Below are 22,731 nucleotides of genomic sequence, written 5' to 3' on the forward strand. Positions count from 1 at the left end.
GAGACAACTGTGTTGATGCCACACCGGGTAAATAATGAAGGAGACGGCAATGTTCAGGCAAACTCAAGCAGAAAGCCCGGAGTCCAACACAGCATCCTGAGTCTAGCAAAAGTCACATCAAGTACAGCAGTTTCCTGGTAACCTGCCCTATAGGAATATCCCCTACAGACTCCTGATAGTCAAAAAGCAGCTTAAAGCACCTCTTCTAAACTGTTTTTAGCAGGTATTGTCATGACTTTAGGTGCTCCATCTGTTCAAGCAATAGCACAATCCACTTTTACTCTAAATGCTAGGCTGACATCCTGCAGTAATGAGTTTCACAGGCTGATTACTTGTTGCATGATAAAAATACGTTGCTAGCAGCTGACTCAGAGAGGCAATGGGCAAAAAAAAAGTAGTGCTACTTGTTTTCTCAGAAAAGAGAGAGGGGATGGGGAAGGAATGGGGTTCACAGTCCTGCCTTGGGATTAACTCAGGGGAGGAGAAAGGCACGGAAGTTTGCTAACTGTCCTGGTGGGGCAGGACATGATTGTGTAGGTTGTAACCGTTCTAGGTTACAAGTCCTCCAAAGGCCTTCAAAGGAGGGTCTTGGGGAGTTTGTATCGTTACTGTTCCACAAAAGGCTCCTACCTTACCGCTAACCCCCGCCGAAAGGAACCATGGACTTCAGTTGCTTACATCTGACCTCTGGAGTGGCTGCTGTGATGTCATCGGTCTTACAATTTTACACAAAATTAGGCGTGCAATTGTGTGTTAAATAGTGATGGTTAGCTTGGATCGCCCAACTAATGAAGCAGACAGCATTAATGCTGTCACATATGGACTGCTCCAGGGCACTGGCACTATAAGGGAGTCTGAAATCACTCTGACTTTGGTGGGAAGAGAGACACCCCTTTTCCTCCTCTGGCATCCCTTTGGTGGGATAGACACCTCTCGCCCAGCTCTTGCCCCAGCGGCGCTCCTACAATTTGTTCTGGAGCTTGCAAATCTGCCTCCCTGCCCAGGCAGTCCTGCCCAGCTGTCCCTGTAGACTCAGACAGGCAGCAGAAGCTGCTGATCACCTCTAATGTGTGCCCAAGTTTTGCTTAATTAAGAACAGACTCTCTAATAGCATTCACCACCATCTCCTGATGGCTCTGGGACCACTCAGGCTGTGGCAGCACAGCCAGCCAGGCTTTCCTGTCGTGCAGCTCATGTGCGACATCCTAAAGGGTGCAGTGGCAATTATATAATTTTATTTTCCAACATTAAGAGACTCAGCCTGGGACTGGTCTCAGCCCAATATCCAATGCGGCCTCCAGGCCCTTGTATAGTTGCTCTGAGCCCTCCTGCATTGCTCAATGCAGAAACACCAGCTCGTTCGGTGCAGGTTTGGTGGTCGCTGTTGTGCTGTCTGAGGTAGTGTGGATGCAATCTTAAATACCAGAGTGAGGATTAGATCCAAGGTCCTGTAACCCAAATTTCTGGCCAGTATCACTCTAAAAACACTTCCTAGTCGGTGGTTATATTGATTAGTTCCTGGCTATTCCACCTTCTAAACCATAGTTATTTCAGGGAGGAAGTACCTCATCTTATTGTTTATTCCCCAATACTTAACTACAGTGGTTGTAAGGAAAGAAAAGAGTCTTTTTTGGCTCTCAGAGCTGCAGCGATGACCACAGGGTCAGGGAAAGGTCTGGGGAAGATTCCCCTCCTTCTGCCTCCCTTCTTTTGGACCGCTGCCTCGTCCAATTTGCCGCGCATGAATGCAGTGCAAAACCTTCATCAAGTATTACCATCTCTTATTTCAAGCAAGGTCCCTGCCTGCAAGTCCCAGTCCCGAGCCAGCATCTCTGAGCATGGCAGCAGGGTTGCAGCAGGGAGGAGGTGACGGTGTCACCAGTTTGGCCAGTTTGCCAGCCAGCTGCCCAACCGGGGTGCGAGTTTGCCCTGGGTCTGTGTCATGGACCCAGTGGTAGGGCTCTGGGCTGACTCCAGATGGAGAACCCAGTCCCTTGGCACCCATCAGCCTGCCTGCATACGGATGGATTTTGGCTCCCGTCCACGTCAGTCTTCCCCTGCAGCCACCTCTACAGGATTTAAGTATTCTCCCAGGTTCGCCACTCTGCAAATATTGAAATTAGCCCTTTGCATGATTATGTAGATAGTGACATTACAGACTTTTTTCAGACGAGGAGCGCTGAGGAATTCATGTGCCTTCTCTGCTGACAGCATCAACAGTCAGTTTATTTTTCAGTGAGCTAAAGAATGGCCCCTAGTGTATGAAAAACTTCGGCATTAAAGTATTTGGTATCTGGAGCATTTCTTTTTTTTCTTAAGCTTTTCTCTGAACGGAGTAAAAGCACAAAGTGCTGTGCCATGAAATATTGCAAAATTCCAGCCCTCACCAGGAAGGGTCCCATTCTCAGAGATGGAGATTTTAACTGAGCCTCACTAAAACAGGAGAAGATTAGGAGGAGCTATGAGGGGAGCTGTAGCCCCACTAGCAGGTCCAATATAGCCTATGCTTCCAGCCTGGCAATGAAGTTACCACCTGGAAAGATGGTTGTTCACGTTCAGTTGATCTAGGGTAACCAAAATCCGCTAGGAATGACAGATATAGTGAATGTGCCTTGAATCAGGGTAAGAGAGCAGCAACAATTCTTGAGATCCTTTCAACTCCATATTTCTGATTCTATGAGATCTAATTGAAGTACAGGGTTCAGATTCAGTCCTTAAAATGAAACCCCTCAGACTCTTCCCCTCTTCAGAAGACCCTGAGGGCCTGAGAGAAGGCAGCAGGTCTCATATCCCGCTGTGAAACAAAGCAGCCCCGGGGCAGGAATCTAACTGGTCTGGCCAAATGGCCTTGGGACAGTAATTTCTCTGTGGGAAAAGACAACTTCGTCACATCAGTTACATTTCCACAAAATACTGCATTTATGAATCATACTTTTGCCTCATTCAGACACCTTCCTTGAGAGCATCACCTCAGTGAGAGCTGCAGTACAACCAAAAAACTGTGATGAGCGTGCATGTGCTTAAACAATAGCCACTTTGTCCCCCAAAAATGCTGCCATAAGAACATTGGAAGCAGCTATTACCTTTTCTTAAACTACTGATGATTGCTTGTCCATGGTGCAAGTCCTTTGCGGTGTGGAGCATAGCTAAGCCTGATTAGCCAAGATCACATTTTACCAGTGGGGCTAATGAGATTTATCCTTCATTCCCACACGCTGATCTGTCATCCCCATTATTTTACATCTCACCTTGAGTTAATGAATGGTCCATCTTCAGAGCACACTGGGCACGGCCACAGGGGATTTGGCACTCTGGATATAATGTGGTCTGCCACGTTGGATGGGCAGTGACAAAAAATATCCCTCTTCCCCCAGGTCCTTCCATCGTCCCACTGCAGCGAGCAAAGCCAACACTGGGCAACCCTCTAAAATGTTTATTTGGACCAGTGGCCGGAGCTCTACATCTTACAGACATGATGAGAAAAGGTAAACGGCATCTATGCTGATTGTCTCTTACGGGTTTGAATCTTTAGGACTGTGGCCTGTAGCTTCTCTCCCGTGGCAGCACTAGAGAAGTAAGGAGGGCTGCCAAGGGTGTCCGTCCCTTGCCTCTCACACCCCCCCCAACCCTGGCTACTGTTCCACCTACCAGCCGATGAGTGCCAGGCTTACCACGCCAAGCCAAAACAGAGTGGAGGGACAACGCCAGAGCCATGGCCAAAGTCTTCCTTGTTCCCAGGACACCAGCAGCACACCGTGACCATCTCTGAGGTCAGCACGCACACATCGCACATTTAAAAGCACGCTAATCCCCAGCCACAGGTTTTCAGCCCCGGCTCCAACCCCTGTGAAGCTTTTATGCCTTTTGCAGGTCTCCTGCTTCCAGCCATCAGCCCACACCCCTCCCGTACCCCTCTCCGGACAGCACACACACGCTGCCTCCTCTCTCCCCGCCAGATCATTGCCCTACCTAACTTCTACACATTTGGGTGATGCATCCAGCTGTCAGAGATGTTTCTATGCACGGTGTGTGAGGAGGAGCGTGTGCGCAATACACTGCAGAATAGCTGGGGGATGACGAGTGGCTTGAAAGTGAGCTGGTAGCACACCAGCCCACTTAAGTAGCGTTGCTGGAGGGAATACGCTGAAGGAGACAGAGGAATAAATGAGACTGGATCTCCCAGGAGAGCAGGGAATTACGCAGAAGAGAAGGAAAGGGAAGGAGAAGTTTTATGTCTGCAGACAAAGGCAGCACTCAGTTGGGAACGAAAGAAGTTAAATATCACTGATGAAGGAACAATTGTCAGTAGTGCTCAGACTCACCCTTCCAAAATCTCTCTCCTTTGTAGTAATATTTGCTGGAGAGCTTGTCTTGTCACAACTGGACACATTTCCCTTTCTTTTCTTCGCTTTCCTTTCCCCCTTCCCTCCTTGCCTCCTCTCCTTCAGTTCTTCTTGCAGTCACCATTAAATTTAATCACAAAAAATCAGACTCCGGTGAAACAAAAACAGAGGTCAATGTATCTACAGTGCCAATTAGTAAAACACAGCCTTCAGTTATTTTAATGAGACATTACTGCCGACATCTGCTTGGGAAAATGCACTCATGAGTTCAGGCAGCAGAGCTGCCCTCAGGACACCAAGTTTCCTTGGAGAATTGGCCCATTTGCTGAAATTTTCTGCAAAGGCTGCATAGGTGTTCAGCTCTTTTGACAATCCGATCCCAAACAGACATTTTGAAGCCACAAAGGCCAGCTTGGCAGCAGGTTTCCATGGACTTTCGGTTGGAGCTGGTTATCTAACTGCCTCATGTACGTCTGCAAGTCTCCTCTTTAACTGAATTTTCCCCAGGCCAATGTTCTTCTGCATTAAAACACTGTCACGGACAGGATGGTCCAAGGTTAGACACTTGGAGGAGATATCTGCCCACACATTGGGCTGGCTGAAAGCCATGTGCTCCTGATTAGCACGGCCTTCAACTCACACCATGCCTTTCAGTGGGACTTACTAACTTGGGCTGAGCACCGTGCTAAACAGGCTTCACCGGTGTCTGGTCGGCTTAAACCCTGGGCAGAGCTCACCCCTGCCTGCCTGCAGAAATCGGGAGGTAGGAAGCAGTATCTCTATACTTATACACCAGCCATGGTAATTTCAGGTGCCTTTTCAAGCGTTGGGTGGTTTTATTTCCCAGGTGGCCCTGTAGAGCCGTACAGAAGGAATTGTTCATACTCTGTGGGTGATTAATAAAATGCAGGAGGGAAAGGGAGGAAGAGAAAATGGAAATAGGGGAGTGCTGACTGGAGCCTCAGGACTGCAGAAGAGAGGTGTGAACACAGAGCAAGTGTTGTGAGTGGGAGAAACTCATCCGCCAGCATTTGGCAGTGATTTTAACACGTGTAAGATCACCAGCAGCATCACGGTATCAAACAGGCGGTGCGTTTTAGAGAAATGACTTCCCCTAAATGACCCTTTCCTAGGAATTTTTGTTCTTTAAACTTCAGACAGGAAGATTGTCACGTGGAACAGCAAATTTGTCACCTAACACAGGCTACATTCACAGACTTTTGAGGAATTGCACTGTAATAATAACCTGTGCAGCAATGGGTCACTTGCTGTGGAGGAATCACCTCCTCCTGGGTGGAAGGTATCTCTCAGGCATCCCTTTGTGCAGGATCAGGCCCAAAATGTATGTATTTCATTGCTGGTTTAGACAGCCACTGTTCCCCAACGGCCACTTTTTATGCTTCGAAAACCTAGCCAAGCCCTCATTCTTTCTCAGGTGTCAGTTAGGCTTTCCACACCATTGTAAGCTTGGAAAACCAAAACACTGGTTTCGTTTGGTCCAGTTTAGTGGGGAAGAGGGAAGAAATTGAGTGAACAAAATCTGTTCATATCGATAGGCATCCTACAACCACCACTGAGAGAGCTCCAATGAGATTTCCTGTTGCCATAGCTCTAATAACAAAAGCTGATGCAGCTAAATATACCCTGTAAAAAAAAAAAAAAAGTAAAGAAATTGGCTTCTGAGCAGAAAAGTCCCTGAGCATTGGGAATTCTGCAGGTAGGATACAGGAGGGCTTTTTCACCCTTGCATTGAAGGATTTCTGATATCAGTAAACACCTCAACATGAGGTAATTTGAGTGACATCTGCATAACAGCTGTGATATCAGAGAAGGGAATGTGAATTCAAAGTCACTCTGAATAATTCGGGCAGGCAGGTATCCCCATCTGACAAGCCCCGTGACTGTGCAGTGCTGGAGGAGGCAACGTCTCCCTCAGCAGCACATGATGGTCCATTTGGAAAGGAAGGAATCTGAGGGTAGCTAATTTGTGTTTATTAAAAAAAAATATAAAAAATTGCAGGTGCCTGGTTATTCTAGATTTCCAGTGAGGAAACCTGATCCCCTTTGCAGACCTCCTAGATCCACCCATTTTGGATCGAAATAAGAACTGTTGCACTGGGTCAGAAGCAGCATTACCTTAGCCTCTCCTGCTCCATGTGGCAGTGCCCAGTTGCAAACTCTTTGCATACAGGACAATTCCTAACACATGCCAATAAACTAATCACATCCCTGGAGCTGTAGATCAGTCCTGTGCCAGCAGAGCACAGAGCAAGTTGATATGTCTCGTCCTTCACATAAGCGAGTGCTAAAAGGTCACGTACCTCATGATGGCAGATAAAGGTCTTGGCTGCAGCAAATATGGGCAACTCTACAGAAGATGTAGGACTTCTTTATTAAGGCCAGTAGGCTCAGACCAGCTTTGTAACTCTCCTTGGCCATCTCATGTTCAGGCTAACATAACCTGGGCCGCCTAATTTCATCACACAGGTCCTCCCTAAACCTTCCTCTGGAGATCTGTAAGGAGCTGCTGACCACGTTGCAGAGGGATCCCCGTGCTGCTGCTGTGCACAGAGATACGGAGAGGGAAACCTCTGCTCTGTCCCCAGCAGGCACAGTCATGGCCGAGATTTCCTCTCTGGCAGCTGAGCCCGGGTAGAGCAGCCAGCCCCTGTCCTCTGAGCAATTTGGCAAAAGAAACATGGAGATTTAGCAGAGGAGAACTTCAGTCTGGAAATGATCAAGGGAGCAAAGACCTTTTGTCCTTGGAGGCTTGCTTTCTATTAAATGTCTTTGCACAGGGCAGAAAGACCCCATGTTCTGACAGCTGGGACTTCTTTAAAAACAAACAGCCCCCCTCGGTGTCGTATTTGGGAAGTTATCACAGTATTAGAGAGAATCATCTAGATGACCTAGTGTCTGGTATGCAGTGATCTGTACTTACATACACCGCAGCAGTCAGCTAATTGTGGCTGTGCAGCCCAGGGATCCAAAATCAGCCAGCTAAGCACGGCACTCTTCCAGCTCACCAAGCAGAAAGAGGTCCCCAGGCTGTGCCAAAAGTTCACACGTACACAAATTCCCCGCCACGGAGCAGCACACGCACGCGTGCAGGCCACTGCCGCCGCTCCAGCTAAAGACATGCTGAGGCTGCTCTCTTAGTGGCAAAATATTGTGTGCAACGTATCGTGTCCCCCCAAAACAGGGCTCTCAGGGGCAAAAATGTGAGGTCTGGTGATAGCAGATGTTCCCAGTATCATACAGAGAAAATGGGCACCTCCCCGGTGCAGGCAGGAGTGGGGAGGAGGAGGAGGAGGAGGAGGAGGAGGATGGACGGTTACTCAGCGTGTCTCCCGGGCTGCGGCAGGACCGGTGCGTCACACGTTGGCACGTGCCATGCCTGTGTTACCAGACTGACTCCTGGCAGGGATTCAGGAGAAAAAAGTCCTCGGTAAGGTGCACCAGGCTACCACTTCCCTGTTGTTCAGGGCTTTGAATAATAAATATTTGCAAAAGAGCAACCGAACAACTGCTCCGAGCATGCCCCCTGAGGCAGAGTTTCATTTAGCTTTATTTGCGGTGGCAGGCAAGTGTGGGAGATCCGCCTGGCAGGCAGTCACCATACACCGTCCCCTTTGCCAGTCACCTGCCAGATAGATCTTTTCTACAACATACCCTTCAGTCCGTCCTTTTTTTTTTTACCTCTCATTGCACGTTTCTTGGCTCAAGGCCACATGGGAAGTATTTGTAACCATTCTCAATTAGCTATTTGTTTTTAAATTGTCCATTTGTATCCCTTTTATGTCCTAGCTGCTCTGATGACATTAGTGAGTGATTGCACTGCGTCTGTTTTATGTCTACACGCTGACATAAGTTATGCTGTGTGATCAGTTAATGTGCTGGAACTGCATGACAATCTCTGCCTTCCTGCCTGCTTCCATTTGGGAGCAATGCAAATCCTAATAGCAGCTCTCAGAGTTAAATACAGTTTGATAAATAATAATAGAAAAGTAACATTAGATTATTACTCTACATTACTTCTTTGAAGGCAATTGCATCTGCCAGTTGACAATATATTTTTTCTCCCCAACATCAGAGAAAATTTTGACAGGCTGAATTACCATTTCATTTCCAACTAGGAAAACATTGACAAGACTTAAAGGATGGTTTTGAAGAGAAACCATGGACATCTAAAGATGTAAATTACAGTTGGATGAAGAAACCTCAAGGGGTCTTAGGTATGGGAGACTATTGACTGCAGTACCACCTAAGCAAGATTTTTGCTATAAAATCCCACACCATATGTGCTTTTCCTGACTATGACTCATCATCTGAACACAAATTTAATTCCAGTTTTGGGGAGTTTATGATTAAACCTATTTTCTTTTTTCTACTGTGTTTATGTATAATTTTACATCTGTCTTAACTCTATTTCTTTGTCCCTATTAATGAATGTAAGTTATATGGTTGGTCTGACACAGTGCTTTTTTCCAAGGTTGAGTGAAACTTGGTGGTTTCAGCTTAAATGAGTGGTGGGTTTGCTAGAGCCCAAAGTGATGTTGATGTTGCTCACCTGCCATTTTGCAGACAGTAGAAGAGGAACTTCTTCCACGTGTACTGCTATGTCCATGTTATGGTGGTGCCAGGGCTCAGAAGTGTGCGGTTCACATGCTTCGGGTGCTGCCTGGATGATTCAAAAGAACCGTAACAGAAAACACAGGAGATTTTGACCAGCCTCAGGTCTGTAAGTACATTTTAAACCCACAAAGTTTGAGTGTGTTTGAAATGTACTCAAATATTTCCTTCTTCACCATTGTGTCCTCATGACCCATTGAATCATCAAAGGCTTGGAGATGAAAGAAGGACTTATGGTTAGAAAATGCAAAGGACTCTCTGCTGAAGGGGGAATGGTTTGTTGTAGCTTCTTTTTTTTTTTTAATCCCAGAACAAATAGCTCTGGTGGATAATTTTCTGTGAGGGTTTTCACTGTAATGAGTAACTGGGCTTCCTTTATAAATAAAGTAAATAAGCTCCCAATCAAAAAACCTACAGAAATCAATTGCAAAATCCCCACAGTGTTTCACGAGCTTTGAGTCACACTTGGGGCGGAAAATTACCCAAACCACTAGCCTGTAGGGAATCAAAAAAAGAAAGTGGTCCTTTCAGATAATTTTAATGAGGGCTTTCTTCAGGCTATTTTCTACATATGGTAACACAAGACCTGTTACCATATTCAACTGAAGAAAAGACGCCTCATATACCTAAACATCTTCTGTTGGCCTAAGGTGGCATTGACGGGTCAAATTCACCTACGGTATAATTCAACTGAACCAATTAAGCTGTACCAAAGAAGGATTTACTGAGCTGGCACAAGAGTCTAATCTTTATATTTGCTGTAAGAGGTTTTTACCTTTTCAAAAATGGCTGGAATTTATTTTGGAGATGAATAAGTTTCCACCAGGTCAGAGTGAATCCGATGAAAAAGGACACCCGAGGACCCTTAAGCCTTTCTCTCCCATGAGATGGGTATGGAGGTGGAACTACCCACCCTGTAGAGGCTTCATTGGTTAAATATGAACTTCACATAAGAATGTATTATTTTCAACCTCAGAAATATTTACCAAAAAATCAGGGATCACGATCTACTGGACAAAAGGAAAACAGTCACAGCCCTAAAAGCCGGAGAAGACCGGGCCATACTCCTCGGGCTGGCCATGATGGTGTGCTCTATCATGATGTACTTTCTCCTGGGAATCACCCTGCTGCGGTCCTACATGCAAAGGTAATTTCATGATGGTTACCCTGATCTCACACTCTCTGCTTCACTGTCTTCGCATGGCTTATTCGTTTGACGCTTTTGATTAAAGTTTTACAATTTTTCCTTTGGTCAACATAGGTCTGATTCTGCACTTCCTTACCCCAGTATAAATCAGGCATAACTACAGTGAAAGCAAGTTGAGTAACACCGGCACAAGTGAGGGAAGAATTAGATCCCTGTTTGACAAAATCTTCATCTTTAGACTTGCCACAGTTTAACACCAGTGTAATATCCATATCAGCTGGTTGGCAGTCTGCTGAACCCTGTAAGCCCCTCACGGGCTGCTGCTACAAAGTCCAAACTCAGGAGAAAACAGCAAAAACATTTAGCAGACTCAAGAAACAACGCACTTTCAAATGAAGAACAGAGAATTAATTTGGGAAAGAAATCAAGCTGCTTTGCAGCATGTAGTTTTCCGTGTAGGTTATTACTTTCATTTTAACAAGTGAAATCCTCCTGAAATATACTAATTTGCTGAAAGTGAAAGATCATCTTTCATCATTACTGCACTGTGCTTAATTTTTCTGAGGCCTTCTCTGACTTTCTTCTCTGCCACAGAGCAGAAAGTTTGGCCTGTGATTCATTAGCAGCATTTGAAATCAGTTTTCAAGTACTAGCCCTGTATAAAATCCAGCCCAGACTGTAATAAGACTGTCAGCAATGTTTTTTTCTGCCCTGATCGGTGGAGTTAGGAGAATGAAAAATGTGTAACTGGGGATCAAAACATTAGTCTGTCATGCCCAAAACCACCCTGGGGCAGCGGCCAATACCTGGCACATTTTTGGCTTATCCACCACGGGCTTCTTCTTTAGGCATGTACAAACTGGTATGAACATCCTCAATTATATTGATGCACCTGCAGGAAAATATTCCTTCTCGACCCTGCAACGATATTGAAAAAGTAGCGGTGTCTGAGGATGAACTGTACTGATTTGCAGCATCTTATTTGTGTCATAAAGGCATTTGTCCCTTTTTAAATCCAGGCAAAGTTTAGATTTTGAAAACAGAGATCAAGACCTGTTAAGTATCCAAGAGCATTTGCTTTTCCAAATTGCTCTCCCAGACCTTTCAGCAATATCAGGGTCAATTGCAGAGGCTGCTAAGGTCAAAATTGCTCATGTGGAAAGAGAGGATTTACCTTACAAACTGTGAAAAATTGCCAGAAGATATCAAAGCACCTACAAAGTATCCAATATTCCATCTTCACAAGTCTGTTGTAGGTAGGTGTTACTTTATTACCTCCATGCATGAATAAAACAGCAGTCAGAAAGGTGAAAGTGAGAAGAAGACAACCCAGGAGTCTTCGCTGTCACTTCTCTTCGCACAGCCAGATCTCCTTAGAGGTTGTTCTCCTTTACAGACGGCAATAACCCTCCAACAAAATACTGCCTGGGAGAGAGGGAAAAAAATCCTTTCACTTGATTTCCCCCCAGAAATCATAGCATAATTTAATATAAATATAAAATGGAATATACAAGCAGAATTACTGCCAAAGTAAAATACCAAGAGAATTAGTCAGAAATCTTTGATATCACTTACCGTGTAAAGCCTTTTGTAGGTTTGGCAAGGGGCAAGCAGACCCTCAGCCCACTCACGGCGAGCGGCAGGACGGCCGCGCTGGGTGTGAGCCGAGGGGCTGAGCGGGGCTAGAGGGGAGCTCTGGGGCGAAACCTTCCCCCAGCCCGTGGAGGGATTTTCAGAGTCCTCGGTCTCCCCTTCCCACTGCTCACGTCCCTAAGGAAAATACAGCTGTAGATTTTTAAATATATGCGAGAAACCCAAGTGAACATTGCCAGTGCACACCCAGGCTCCATCGTTCCAGTTTTAGCCTCTGGTGAATTGGAGACAAGCTGAAATCCTCCAGAATGATTACAACCGCTGACTTAACTTACAGAAAACCGAGCAAGCTGCCACTAGAAAAAGCCTTTCCACAGGTAGACTTGCATGCAGTACCACTTGCGTGTTACTGTCTCTTCATGAATATGAATATAAGTACCCTGGTAATTCAAAGTTGTCCTGCCAGCCTTCACTCTAAATTGAACTGGACTTGGTGATTAACCATCAAGTCTTGGTCCAGGGTGTCCTGTCACGCAGCACTGCGTGTGTTGTGCTCTCCCCAGGGCAAGCTGCTCAGTTTTCTTCTCTGATATCTCTGCTGACCCCCTTTGGTTTCAAATATACCTCCTCCAGACTAAAAGTTCCAGTTTCCTTTTCATTTATACATAGAGATAAGTGAAACAGGTATTTTTGTGCCCAAAGCACAAACTTTGGGTACTATAGAACAATACATGGTGTGCGATGTGTGATGTGAGAAAGCCCGGTCTTTGCTCAAAGCCCTGCAACATGTGCCATCTCCTACAAGATGCCCCCAGTATATCGCTGACAGAAAGCCTGAGCTGCATTTAGTGCTTATTGCCCATTCTCACCATGCTCTTATGTCTCTTTTTTCCCTACTCAGCGTCTGGACAGAAGAGGCTCAGTGCTCGCTTCTCAATGCATCCATCACAGAAACCTTCAACTGCTCATTTAGCTGTGGTCCAGACTGCTGGAAAATCTCTCAGTACCCCTGCCTCCAGGTGTACGTTAATCTTACCTCTTCTGGCCAGAAGCTTCTGCTCTACCACACTGAGGAAACAATGAAAATTAATTCTGAGGTAGGAGCACAGAATCAAATTTCTTCCTAAATGGGTTTCTGGAGGGTTACTCACCTTGTTATACCCATTCTTTGCTTTAAAGTAATATAAGGCTTCCAGCTCCTGCTTCACCGGTAAGTACGGAGCAGAGAAAGCAGAAATCAGCGCACGAACTGAGCTCACACCTCTGAAGGGGGCAGTTTTCCACCCCCATCCCATGCAGGGAGCGCAGCTCGTCCCACACGGGCTGGTGTCCCCGGCGGCTGGAGCCTCCCTCCTCCTTTGCAAGTGCTTTACGGGCACAGGCTAGCGCTGAGCACTCGTCACATTGATATTCTTGTGCAGCTGTGGACAAGTCACTTCCCACCCGGGTATGGCTCTGCATGAGAGCGAACACCCCTAGCGATGTGCACGGAGCATCAGCGGTGGTGAGAATAGAAACGGCTTTACTACTGTGAGGGCAGGCAAGGTGACGGGGAGAGACGAGAGCCCCGCGTCTAACAGCGGCATGTCCCCATCTCGACCGCTGGTGACAAACTCTGCGCCCTGAGCATCTCCACGGAGGTCAGCTGTGCCGCGGGGGTCAAGGCACAGCACTTACCCCTGTGGATGGTGCAAAGATGCTGAAAGTTCGCTGAGCAGGGACTCTCAAGATAAAAGCAGAAGCATAAAAATAAAAGGCCTGGCTTTGGGGCACCTATAAGCTAAGGAGTCAGTCAGCCCATCTTTCTTGCACAACTTCATTTCACACATTGAACCAAAAAAACGATTTTTAACAAATCTGCAGAAGAATTCTTCTCTCTGCTTCAGCGAGTACAAAATCCAGCATAACTCCATCCAGGTGGGATGGAAACAGCTCCTGTCTGGAGGCTGTAATGAACGCAGCAGATGCACAGAAGGCATCTCCCCGCCAGCGACGCAGCGCTGTGCATCACACCCGGGCAGGCGACCGCCTCGGCGCAGGTCGCTCTTTGCTCCCTCCACATAGCAAGGCAGGACTGGACTAAGAAACGTCCCTCTCCCTACCTGCGTTTCTTCATATCTACAGTGCCTGGGTACCTCAGACTGCAAGCCGTAGCGAGCAGGGATGCAGCTAAGTCATTAGACTTACAAGTGCTGGATTTGCATTAACTACTTAGTTATCCAAGGTCACTGAACCCCAAACTATGGGCGCTTGGCAAAGCGCAGCCCGTAACAGCAGAGGCCCGGTTCAGGCAGCTGACAACGTAACCTATTGTGTTTCTATTTATGGCAGCAGTTCAGTAGACCAAATTACTTCTGCATATTAAGATGAAGCGATATTAAAATTAGTCAAAGCACGGCGTGGTTGCACCGGGCCGGTTATTCTGCTGGATAATTAGCTCCTGTGGCTGAGAGACGAAGTCCTCTGGATGTGAAGTGTGAAACGGAGAAGAGTGCCCGCATCTTCCCCTCCGGTTCGGCGTCGGTGCAGAGAGGAGGCACTCGCCGTTCATGAAGTCTGCAGCAGGACAGACCCCACTTTCTGCTGGGGCAGAAGCAAAACCCAGTGAAAGTCATGCCGCAATTTGATTAAGACAGATCAGATCGGTCTCTGTGCTCCACTGGATTCAAATAAATCAAGAGATTCAGCATAAATCTCCACATTCTGTTATTGATGATTTTTGCTTGCTGAAATGGACTTCGAAATTCTCCCAGATGCCGCCTCCTCTTAATTTAATGTAGGCATAGTTAATACTTCTCCAGGCCAAGGTTGTTTTACAGGTTAAGCTCTGCTCTCGGGAGGATTCCCAGGTTTTCCTGACATGCTGCTGGCTATGTGACCTGAATCCAAACACAGTTTTGAACGGAAGTTTGCGATGCCTATAAAATACCTGGCTTCTTGTGCCTGGTGAGGACCAGCGGAGAGCCCAAGCTGGGATCAGCACAACCCACCCCAGGTCCCCGGACAGGCGTTCCCCGTCCCCGAGGGAGCAGCCCTGAGCACGGCTGAGTTTGTGCTGCTCCAGCTGGGTGCTGTCTCTCTCCATCCACCTACTCAGGTCTGCGTTTCCTACCTTTCTCCTTGCCAAATAAACAAAAGAAAAAAAAGCCGTCCCTGGCTCACTGAGCCCTGACATTACTGGGGTCATTGCAGAACGTGATGCTTACCCTCCGAGGCCAACGCCAGTGACCTTCAAAAGGTCCGCATCCCCCCCCGAGCTCCCTGCCTCGCTGAGCACCGCTGCGCACGCAGAGCAGCATCTGGAGCCCGTCTCTCTCCTCTCCCCGCCAGCTAGCGCGGATGGAGCAAAATGCACTTTGATTTTAAATAATGATTAATCTAGGAGACTTGCTGTCTAACCTGGCTGTCGGCCCACGAGGTGCAGTAAGCAGTAGGTGCAATTTATATTGACATCTACGGCGTGCTGCTGCCAGTCTCCGGTGGGAATCAGTGGGAAGTAAGTCGATACCAGTCGAGCTGGTCGAGTCTTTCCCAGGAAAGCGCACGAGATTTTTCACGGCTTTTCATTGCTCTCACTGTGCATACTTTATCTCTAGCCTTTAGGACAAGCCCAGCCCCTTGTCAATACTACAACCATAGCGGCTTAAATGCTTCATGGCTACACTTTCCTCCCTCAGCTGTCAGAGGAAGCTGTAATAGCCTCTGCGAGAGGTAAATTGGCCAGCGTCCCCTCGTGCCTCGACCACGGAGCCAGGCTGTCACCCTGAGGAAGGGCTGCGGTAGTTAAAGCAATTCTAGAGGCCCCATTTCGATCTCACACTATATCATTTTGATTCTTTTCATGTCATCGGAGCTACTGCTGATTTATACCCATGCTCCATAAGTGAGACAACAAGCAGGATTTAATCACCAGAATCACCGTTATGCCAGCTATAACTGCCTGAGACTCAGTAATGATGGGGCATCTCATGGTTTCTGCTGAAGGTTCAGGTATTTATAACCCGGGCAGGAGTTTACCTGCTGCGGTGGGGGAGCAGCAATGTTCCGCTGCGGCTCCCAGCAGACCCATTTCTGGGCTGAGACTGGAGAATTCAGTCTGCAAGAATCAATATCAGGCCAAAGCAGACACAAAGCTTCTCCTCCAGCCCTTGGATCAAACCTGTTGCACTCTCCAAAAGAGATGTAAAGACATGTTCGCTGCCCAGCCTGAACTGGGGGCTTTTCTGGCAACAGCGTTTTCAATGTAACGTCCTTGATTTAAATGAAGCTGCCTCCAGCTTGCCTGGAGATTTTGTGTGATCTCCATCCTTGGAGATATTCATAACTTGACTGGACAAGTTCCTGAGCAATTCTGCACTGATCAGGGCATTGGACTGGACTTGTCCAGAGGTAGTTCATACAAGCTACCTACCCAATCCTTTAAATTAGGAAAGTAGAGCTGGAAATGTAATAACCAGTTGTCTTTGTAACTGTCTAGTATGTTCTTCTTGTGATCAGATTGCAAGTAACACAAGAACCACTTTTCTCACGTTGTATCACAGAATCCTCACTTGAGGTAGAGAGCCAGACATTGTTTACTTTCAGATTTGCAGATTTCTAAGTGTTTGACAATGCAGAGTTATAATAAAACAGCATAGATTTAGTAGTCTACATTCATAGGTACAGCATAACAATTGTGGGTATAAAATTCCCTGCCAGGCACTGGAGAAAACTAAATGAAGATCAAACCAAAGAAAACATCAAAACATCCCATTATCCATGTCTACCTACTTGTTCACCCTTACAACACTGCGGACACCAGCACAGCAGAGCCGGCCCTCCGCTATCCCTGGGATCTCGCTGGGGAAGCCGAGGCATGGAAGGAGGCCAGCAGCACCCCACAACCACGACTTAATGCACACGGAGGGTCCTTGTGCCGAGGAGCTCCTCAAAGCTGAAGCCAAGACGCCTCCAGGAGCTCAGGAGGACTGGAATGAGGCAGATAGCACATGGACTAAAGGGCAACCATGTCTTGGAGAGCGCATGGGAGACGGTTTCAGCACAAGGAGCCTGGCTGGGAGGCAAAGTAAATCAACCTCCCTTGCACAACTGCATTTCACAGCTTCATGCTGTCAGACCCTCTTGGCACGGGCAGCCCAACCACAGGCTGGTGGCTCTGTGCCATCAGGTGGAGGAGGCAACAGCTCAAGTTCTGCTTCAGCATCAGGTCTCCTCTGGAAATGCTTGGAAAATAGTCGGACTTGAAGGAAGTCGGACCTCCCTCCACTGCACTCTTGGGACTCTTCCGCAGACTTTGAGTCCAGGAATCCGTCATCATTAGGGCTTTTACATGCCTGCTGTTTTCTGTCAAGGGGGAAGGGCTGGACTTTGGCAAGAGTGGCCAAGTCCTCATTTAATCTCCTCCCTCAGGATACTTCAAGAAACTTCAAGAAACAAAAATGTATAGCACTAAATATCCAAGAAAAAAAAAAAAATCTGAGCTGGAAATACTGCTGTTACAACAGCGATAGCACAGAACTTAGTAAATGAAAATGAGGTACACTTCACTGAGAAATTTCCTCTACATATTAGATTATGATCTATTAAAGAGTCATAGGCACTGAAGAGAGCTTGTGGCTTTGGACATTTAAGACAAAGATAGGCAGAGTGCAAGGGAATATCCTGGAGGGAGCAGACTGGCACCAGCAGGAAAATGGATGAGATATTACTGCTCTGATATTTTCCATCTCTAATTTCTAGAGCTCTATGAAATATTCATAATGGCAGTGCTGCCATGCTCTACCCTTAATGCTCCAGTCTGCTAGAGCCAGACAATCTTTCTGCCGCGCTTCAAATCATATTCTGTGCTAATAAACTTGCCAATGAATCAATCAAATCCTGTTATGAGGTTAATCCTTTGATCATTATTAGGACTAGAGATTTGTCGCAGTATGTTACAAAAAAGTCACAGCATAGTCATGAAAAAGAACGGAGGAACATTTATAAAGTATATACATTAAAACAATAATAATAATCAAAACCCATGGATCACATTATTTTAATCAAACTCCCTTTTTTCCTTTGCAAAACTCACTTTCTGTCATTAAATTATCTAGAGCTACTTTAGGTGCTCACCCCGGACAAGCAGGTTCAGCTGGGCAGGCAGGGAGCATGACGGGGACCCACGACCACCCCGTAACTGCGAGGCAGTGCTGACCTTCTGGGTCCCCCCGTCCACATTCAATGAGAAGTTAAGCAGCAGATTTCCCCCCGCTTCCTGAAGCAGTTCTTGCCTAGCTAGAGAATTTAATCAAAATCCTGTGCAGGTGTGGAAAATCTTCAGGTGTGGAGGGGCTTAAGTGTCTGGAAGACAGGAGGGAGTTAGGGGCCCTGGGCTGCTCCCATCAATCCTCTTCCAGACCAGCAGCAGCAAATTCAGGTCAAAATCCAGATGTGGCCTCAATCCTTATGTGTCAGCCCACCGCCTCACCAGCCCACACTAGCTCTTTGCAGGGAATGGTCATCTCAACCCAGGGCCACTGTCCTGCGTGTTCCATGGAATATCTTCAATGCATGGACTCCATAAGTTAGTTTTTTAATTAACTTGTCTTTTATATTCTTTGGGAATGCTAGGTTGAAAAGGTGTTAGGTAGAGCCACTCCCAAATCTTCTTTTCATTGTGTCTGAGACTGAAATGCAAGCAGCATCTTCAGAGATAAGGAAGTGTTGGAATTACGCTGGGGTCAAGAGCAAAACTAAGACTAAGAGCCGCCCTGGTAGCCAGCCTGATCTTCAGCTAGAGGTCGAATGAAAGGCTTCTGGGCTGTCAGCAGGAAAACTGTGTTTTCTCCTATTTGTCCCTAATCGAGGCGTTACCCCTTGTAAAATTACAAATTCCACAGGAAAGTTTGTATAAAGGTCTCTCGTCAGCCTCCTCGTCTGTGAGTGAACTCCTGTGCCCGCTACGATCACTTTGATCTGATCCAAGTGAGATCTAAACTACCGATTTGTATTTACAGAGAGTCAATTACTCATCTAACTGTGAGCATATGCACGCCACTTAAGATGAAGAGGTACTTCATCAGTTCCATTTTTGCATGTGTAAATTAGCAATAATAATATATTCACCTATCTCAAAAGGCCGCTGTGCAGATTAAAGCATTAATGTTTGTATAGCACTTGGAGGTTCTCCAATGGGAAATTCTGTAGATGTGCAAAATATTGAGTTTTGTCTTTGATAAATTTATTACTAGCTTAATAGTATTCCACTCCTATTATGAAAAGCATAATCATCTTGAGATTTTCCTGCTTGCTACCTGAAAACAGACATTGTACCCGGTTTGGAGATACATTTTTCTCCCTCTAATTTCTTCCCAGTGTTCATACATACCCAAGTGCGGCAAGAATTATGAGGAATCCATGTCTCTGGTGAACGTAGTGATGGAAAACTTCAGAAAGTACCAACGCTTCTCCTGCTTCTACGACCCCGAAGGCACTCAGAAGAACGTGATATTAACCAAACTGTACAGCTCCAACGTGCTGTTCCACTCCCTCTTCTGGCCCACCTGCATGATGATCGGCGGGGTCGCCATCGTCGCGATGGTAAAGCTGACTCAATACCTTTCCCTCCTCTGTGAGAGAATCCAAAGGATCAACAGATAAAAACAAAAACTTCTCTGAGATTTAATTACAACGAAAATACTGTTTTCTCATTCTTCACCAAAGAACCTTAAGTTTGTAATGTGCAAGTCTGTTATAAGTTCCTTACTATATTCTTATAAGTAGAGCAATAATGCAAAAGCTGTTCTATATGCAAACATGATGTTATTATTATGCAGACAACTGGAAAAAAATACTGTTTTGTGTTGACTGTCTATATGATCTTGTTTTATGCTGAGACTAGTACTTCTTTCTTTTGTATGGCCAACATAGGGCTCAGTGCGACCATTTGCCAAGCTTAATCAATTGACACTTTCAGTGTAAAGGATTCTGGGGGAAATTCACTGCTGGACATTGGGCAGCCAACCACTTGTGCATCACTGAGGTCTCATGTCTGGCTCGGTCCATTCGATGGATTTGTGGCTTTGCTTTTTTATTATTGGGGGGGGGGAGGAAAGAAAGCATTGATAGGGGGTTTTTTTATGGTAAGATGGCACAAAAGAGTCATGTTTTGAGGCCAGAATAAGCATACGGTATTTCCAGGACTTGGTGATGCTTTGTGTTTGCTCCCCCTGTTCAGAAGTAAATTTTACCCTATGGTGTTTAAGGTCTTTTGGAAAACACTTTGGAGTTTTATTTTATTTAGTGCTATAATTTCCTTCTGTCTTATCAATATCATCTTTGTCACTTGCAGAAGCTGTAGCCAAAAAAACAAAAATCACCTTGTTCCATTTTCTATTCTAGTCTGAGCCCTGTTGATGGAGATGGGACCAGAACACCTTATGTAAAGGTTTATTACTCATTTGTCTTGTATTTGCTACCATATCACTGTAAAGAAAAAATAACACAATCAGCTATTTTTTCATTTTTTACTTCCAACTATTTTAGATTTTTTTACTTGATATATATACAGATATATATAAAGAAAAAGCTATATTATATCTAGTTGTGTATTGGAACTTGATTATGGGGGGAGGGTTCTTTGTTTTTACCAACTGGAAAGTGTACAGTATCACTCATGTATTTATAACCTTCATCCTTGAATAATAACATAACATGGAGGAGCAGCACTGCAGGATCTTATCCAATATTCATGATGTTGTTTCAGTCAAAGGTCTCTGTTGCTGTGACATCAGAATTGACAAAAATTTCATGCAATACTATGGCTCTGTTAACTGAATAGTTAGATAATCATCACAACACATCTGGAAATCTCTTCTGACCTTAACTCAGTGTGCAGTGCTGGCTGACGTGAATTATGATTTAAAAGGCCCAAGTGCAATGATTTATTGGAAAAACTGAGATTCTGACTAAGATATTGTCCTATCTGTCAAATATTTACCACGGGGAACCTTGCCAGTATAATTTCATGCACACTATAGTCACAATTTCTGCATAATTTATTTTTATTCTCCTATAGAAAGCATTCCTTCTTATGTTATGTTTTAAAGACACCTCTCGCAGTTTCTCACTTTGCACTCAGCCTGAAGGACAAACGCAAGGCAGCTCCTGTGAGCACCCTGTGAACTCACTATCCGATAGCTCAAAGAAACCATTTACAGGCCTATTCAAACCAAGAAACTAACTTTTTTCCCCCCTCAAAAAGACTGCAAAGCAAGTATTCTGCCTAGTTCATCTATATGTAAGTACCTTTCTGCAATGTAACATTAAAAATTTCAAGATATTACAAAACTTTACAAGTCATGCAAGTGTAATGTGAGCTGTAAAAGAAATGAGTTCTCAGAAGTGAAAATGAACCTGCAATCTTGTAATCAGTAGTATAATTTTCTTTAGGTAAATAAATTCTTGGAGGGTGGGGGTATAATGAGGGCTCCAAAAATATGTAATAAAATATTAAATTAAATCTTTCAGATTTCAATATCTTCTGCCTTCAGATCTGACTTGTTTCATCAGACTTTTCTTTGTAGCTTCTATTACCAAGAAATGAGGAATGCTGATGCAACAGAAAATTCATAAAGGTTTATTTGCAAAAATGTGGGTTTAATCAATCTGTGGGATTCACAGAAACCACTGTCAGTGGATCTGGGCACCCTCGGCATCAGTGGGACTGGAGTCGCAAAGTCTTTAGTGGACTGCCAGCAACTTTTATTCAACCACCCGACCGGCAGCAGAAAACGTGACTTACCCCTGGTGCCAGCGTGGATGGGGGGATGGAGACGGGGGACCCCGGCCCCGCTGGCGCAGAACCCCGCTGCTCCGCTGCACAGGCACGGGACTGTCGTAGTTTTGGCGGTACCGCCACGCGGCGACACCGGGATTCGTTGCCTGGTCCCCATGACACGAGGGGCTCCGGGCTGCAGATGCTCATCGTTGTTACAAAACCTTATTGTGCAGGTTTTGCCGAAAAGGGAGGGATCTAGGTGAGGGCCCAGGAGCCACACAGACGAGGAGGCACCCTGACCCACTTCTAGATATTCCAGGTGGGTCCCAGGGTGGATCTTCATCCTTTATAAAGTTGATTTCCCCTCAAGCAGAGAGGTTTGATCTGTGTTTGGTGTCGCCATCCTCCCTTGTCCCTCATCCATCTCCCCACCATCAGCTCACTCATCGATGCCGAAGGAAGGACCACGCTGTCGATCGCGATTCACAAATCAGAAATAGTGCACAGCATGGCCAGCAAAGGGCTGCGGTGGCTTTTTCACACCATTTCCGACACTGATCTTGGCCATTTACATGACGATTTACATGGCCTGTGATAAAGTAGCTCTTTGGCTGTGCATGTGACATTTTCGGTGCCTGTATTTGTGTATTTTGGTTCTGGTGACAGGAAAGCTGATTGTTCCTGACATTTACACATCAAATGCTGCTTTCAACACGTTGCGCCATAAACATTTCACCAGCGCTCCTGTGGGTGAAACATCTTGACGCTGTTGCAGTCTATAATCATTTTGTTGACATTAACGGAGAGATCTGTGGGATAGCAAAACAACTTGAGTAATTGGAGTGAGGTAAAACAATAATTTTAAAGGGAATTATCAGTCTGATCGCTAGCACAGTTAACCCCCTACTGAAGCGTTAACATTGCAAACACAATTTTTGACAACTCCTGCTGCCCCAAACAGAGGTTGCGTTTCAGTGGGGATGTTCGCTATTTCTTTCTCTACCTCCATTCTGATATCATGTTTATTCCCTGCAAAAGGAACTGATGTTCCTGTAGGCAGCTCAAATGAATGAGAAATACATGGTAGTGAAATTCAGCAATCAAGTAAATCTACACTGTTTCTGACTGGTCCTGACTCTTCCCAGCACAAACATTTCACCTCTTGATGTCCCAGCTGGGCATTTGGGACAGCAGGGAATGACAAGTGCTGCAAAACTCTGGCATGTAAAAGTGCAATATGAAAATGATGGTGCAGT

At 45.8% G+C, this 22,731-nt stretch overlaps 1 protein-coding gene across 8 annotated transcripts in view; it reads left to right on the plus strand.

Annotated features, from left to right (window-relative positions):
• The window catches only part of LOC142032604 (calcium-activated potassium channel subunit beta-2), a 154,688-nt gene extending 133,436 nt beyond the window's left edge, over positions 1 to 21,252 (plus strand). For 6 of the 8 annotated variants that reach the window (XM_075031417.1, XM_075031416.1, XM_075031414.1 and 3 more), the window contains 4 exons: positions 3,375 to 3,485; positions 9,952 to 10,122; positions 12,617 to 12,812; positions 19,072 to 21,252. In XM_075031417.1, coding sequence (XP_074887518.1) covers positions 3,375 to 3,485; positions 9,952 to 10,122; positions 12,617 to 12,812; positions 19,072 to 19,356 — 763 coding nt within the window. In that variant the 3' untranslated portion in view covers positions 19,357 to 21,252. The remainder of the gene's footprint in view (positions 1 to 3,374; positions 3,486 to 9,951; positions 10,123 to 12,616; positions 12,813 to 19,071) is intronic. The other 2 variants (XM_075031419.1, XM_075031420.1) reach the window with 2 other exon arrangements.
• The last annotated feature ends 1,479 nt before the right edge of the window (positions 21,253 to 22,731 follow it).

Source organism: Buteo buteo, chromosome 7, assembly GCF_964188355.1.
Source record: "Buteo buteo chromosome 7, bButBut1.hap1.1, whole genome shotgun sequence".
Lineage (NCBI taxonomy): Eukaryota > Metazoa > Chordata > Aves > Accipitriformes > Accipitridae > Buteo > Buteo buteo.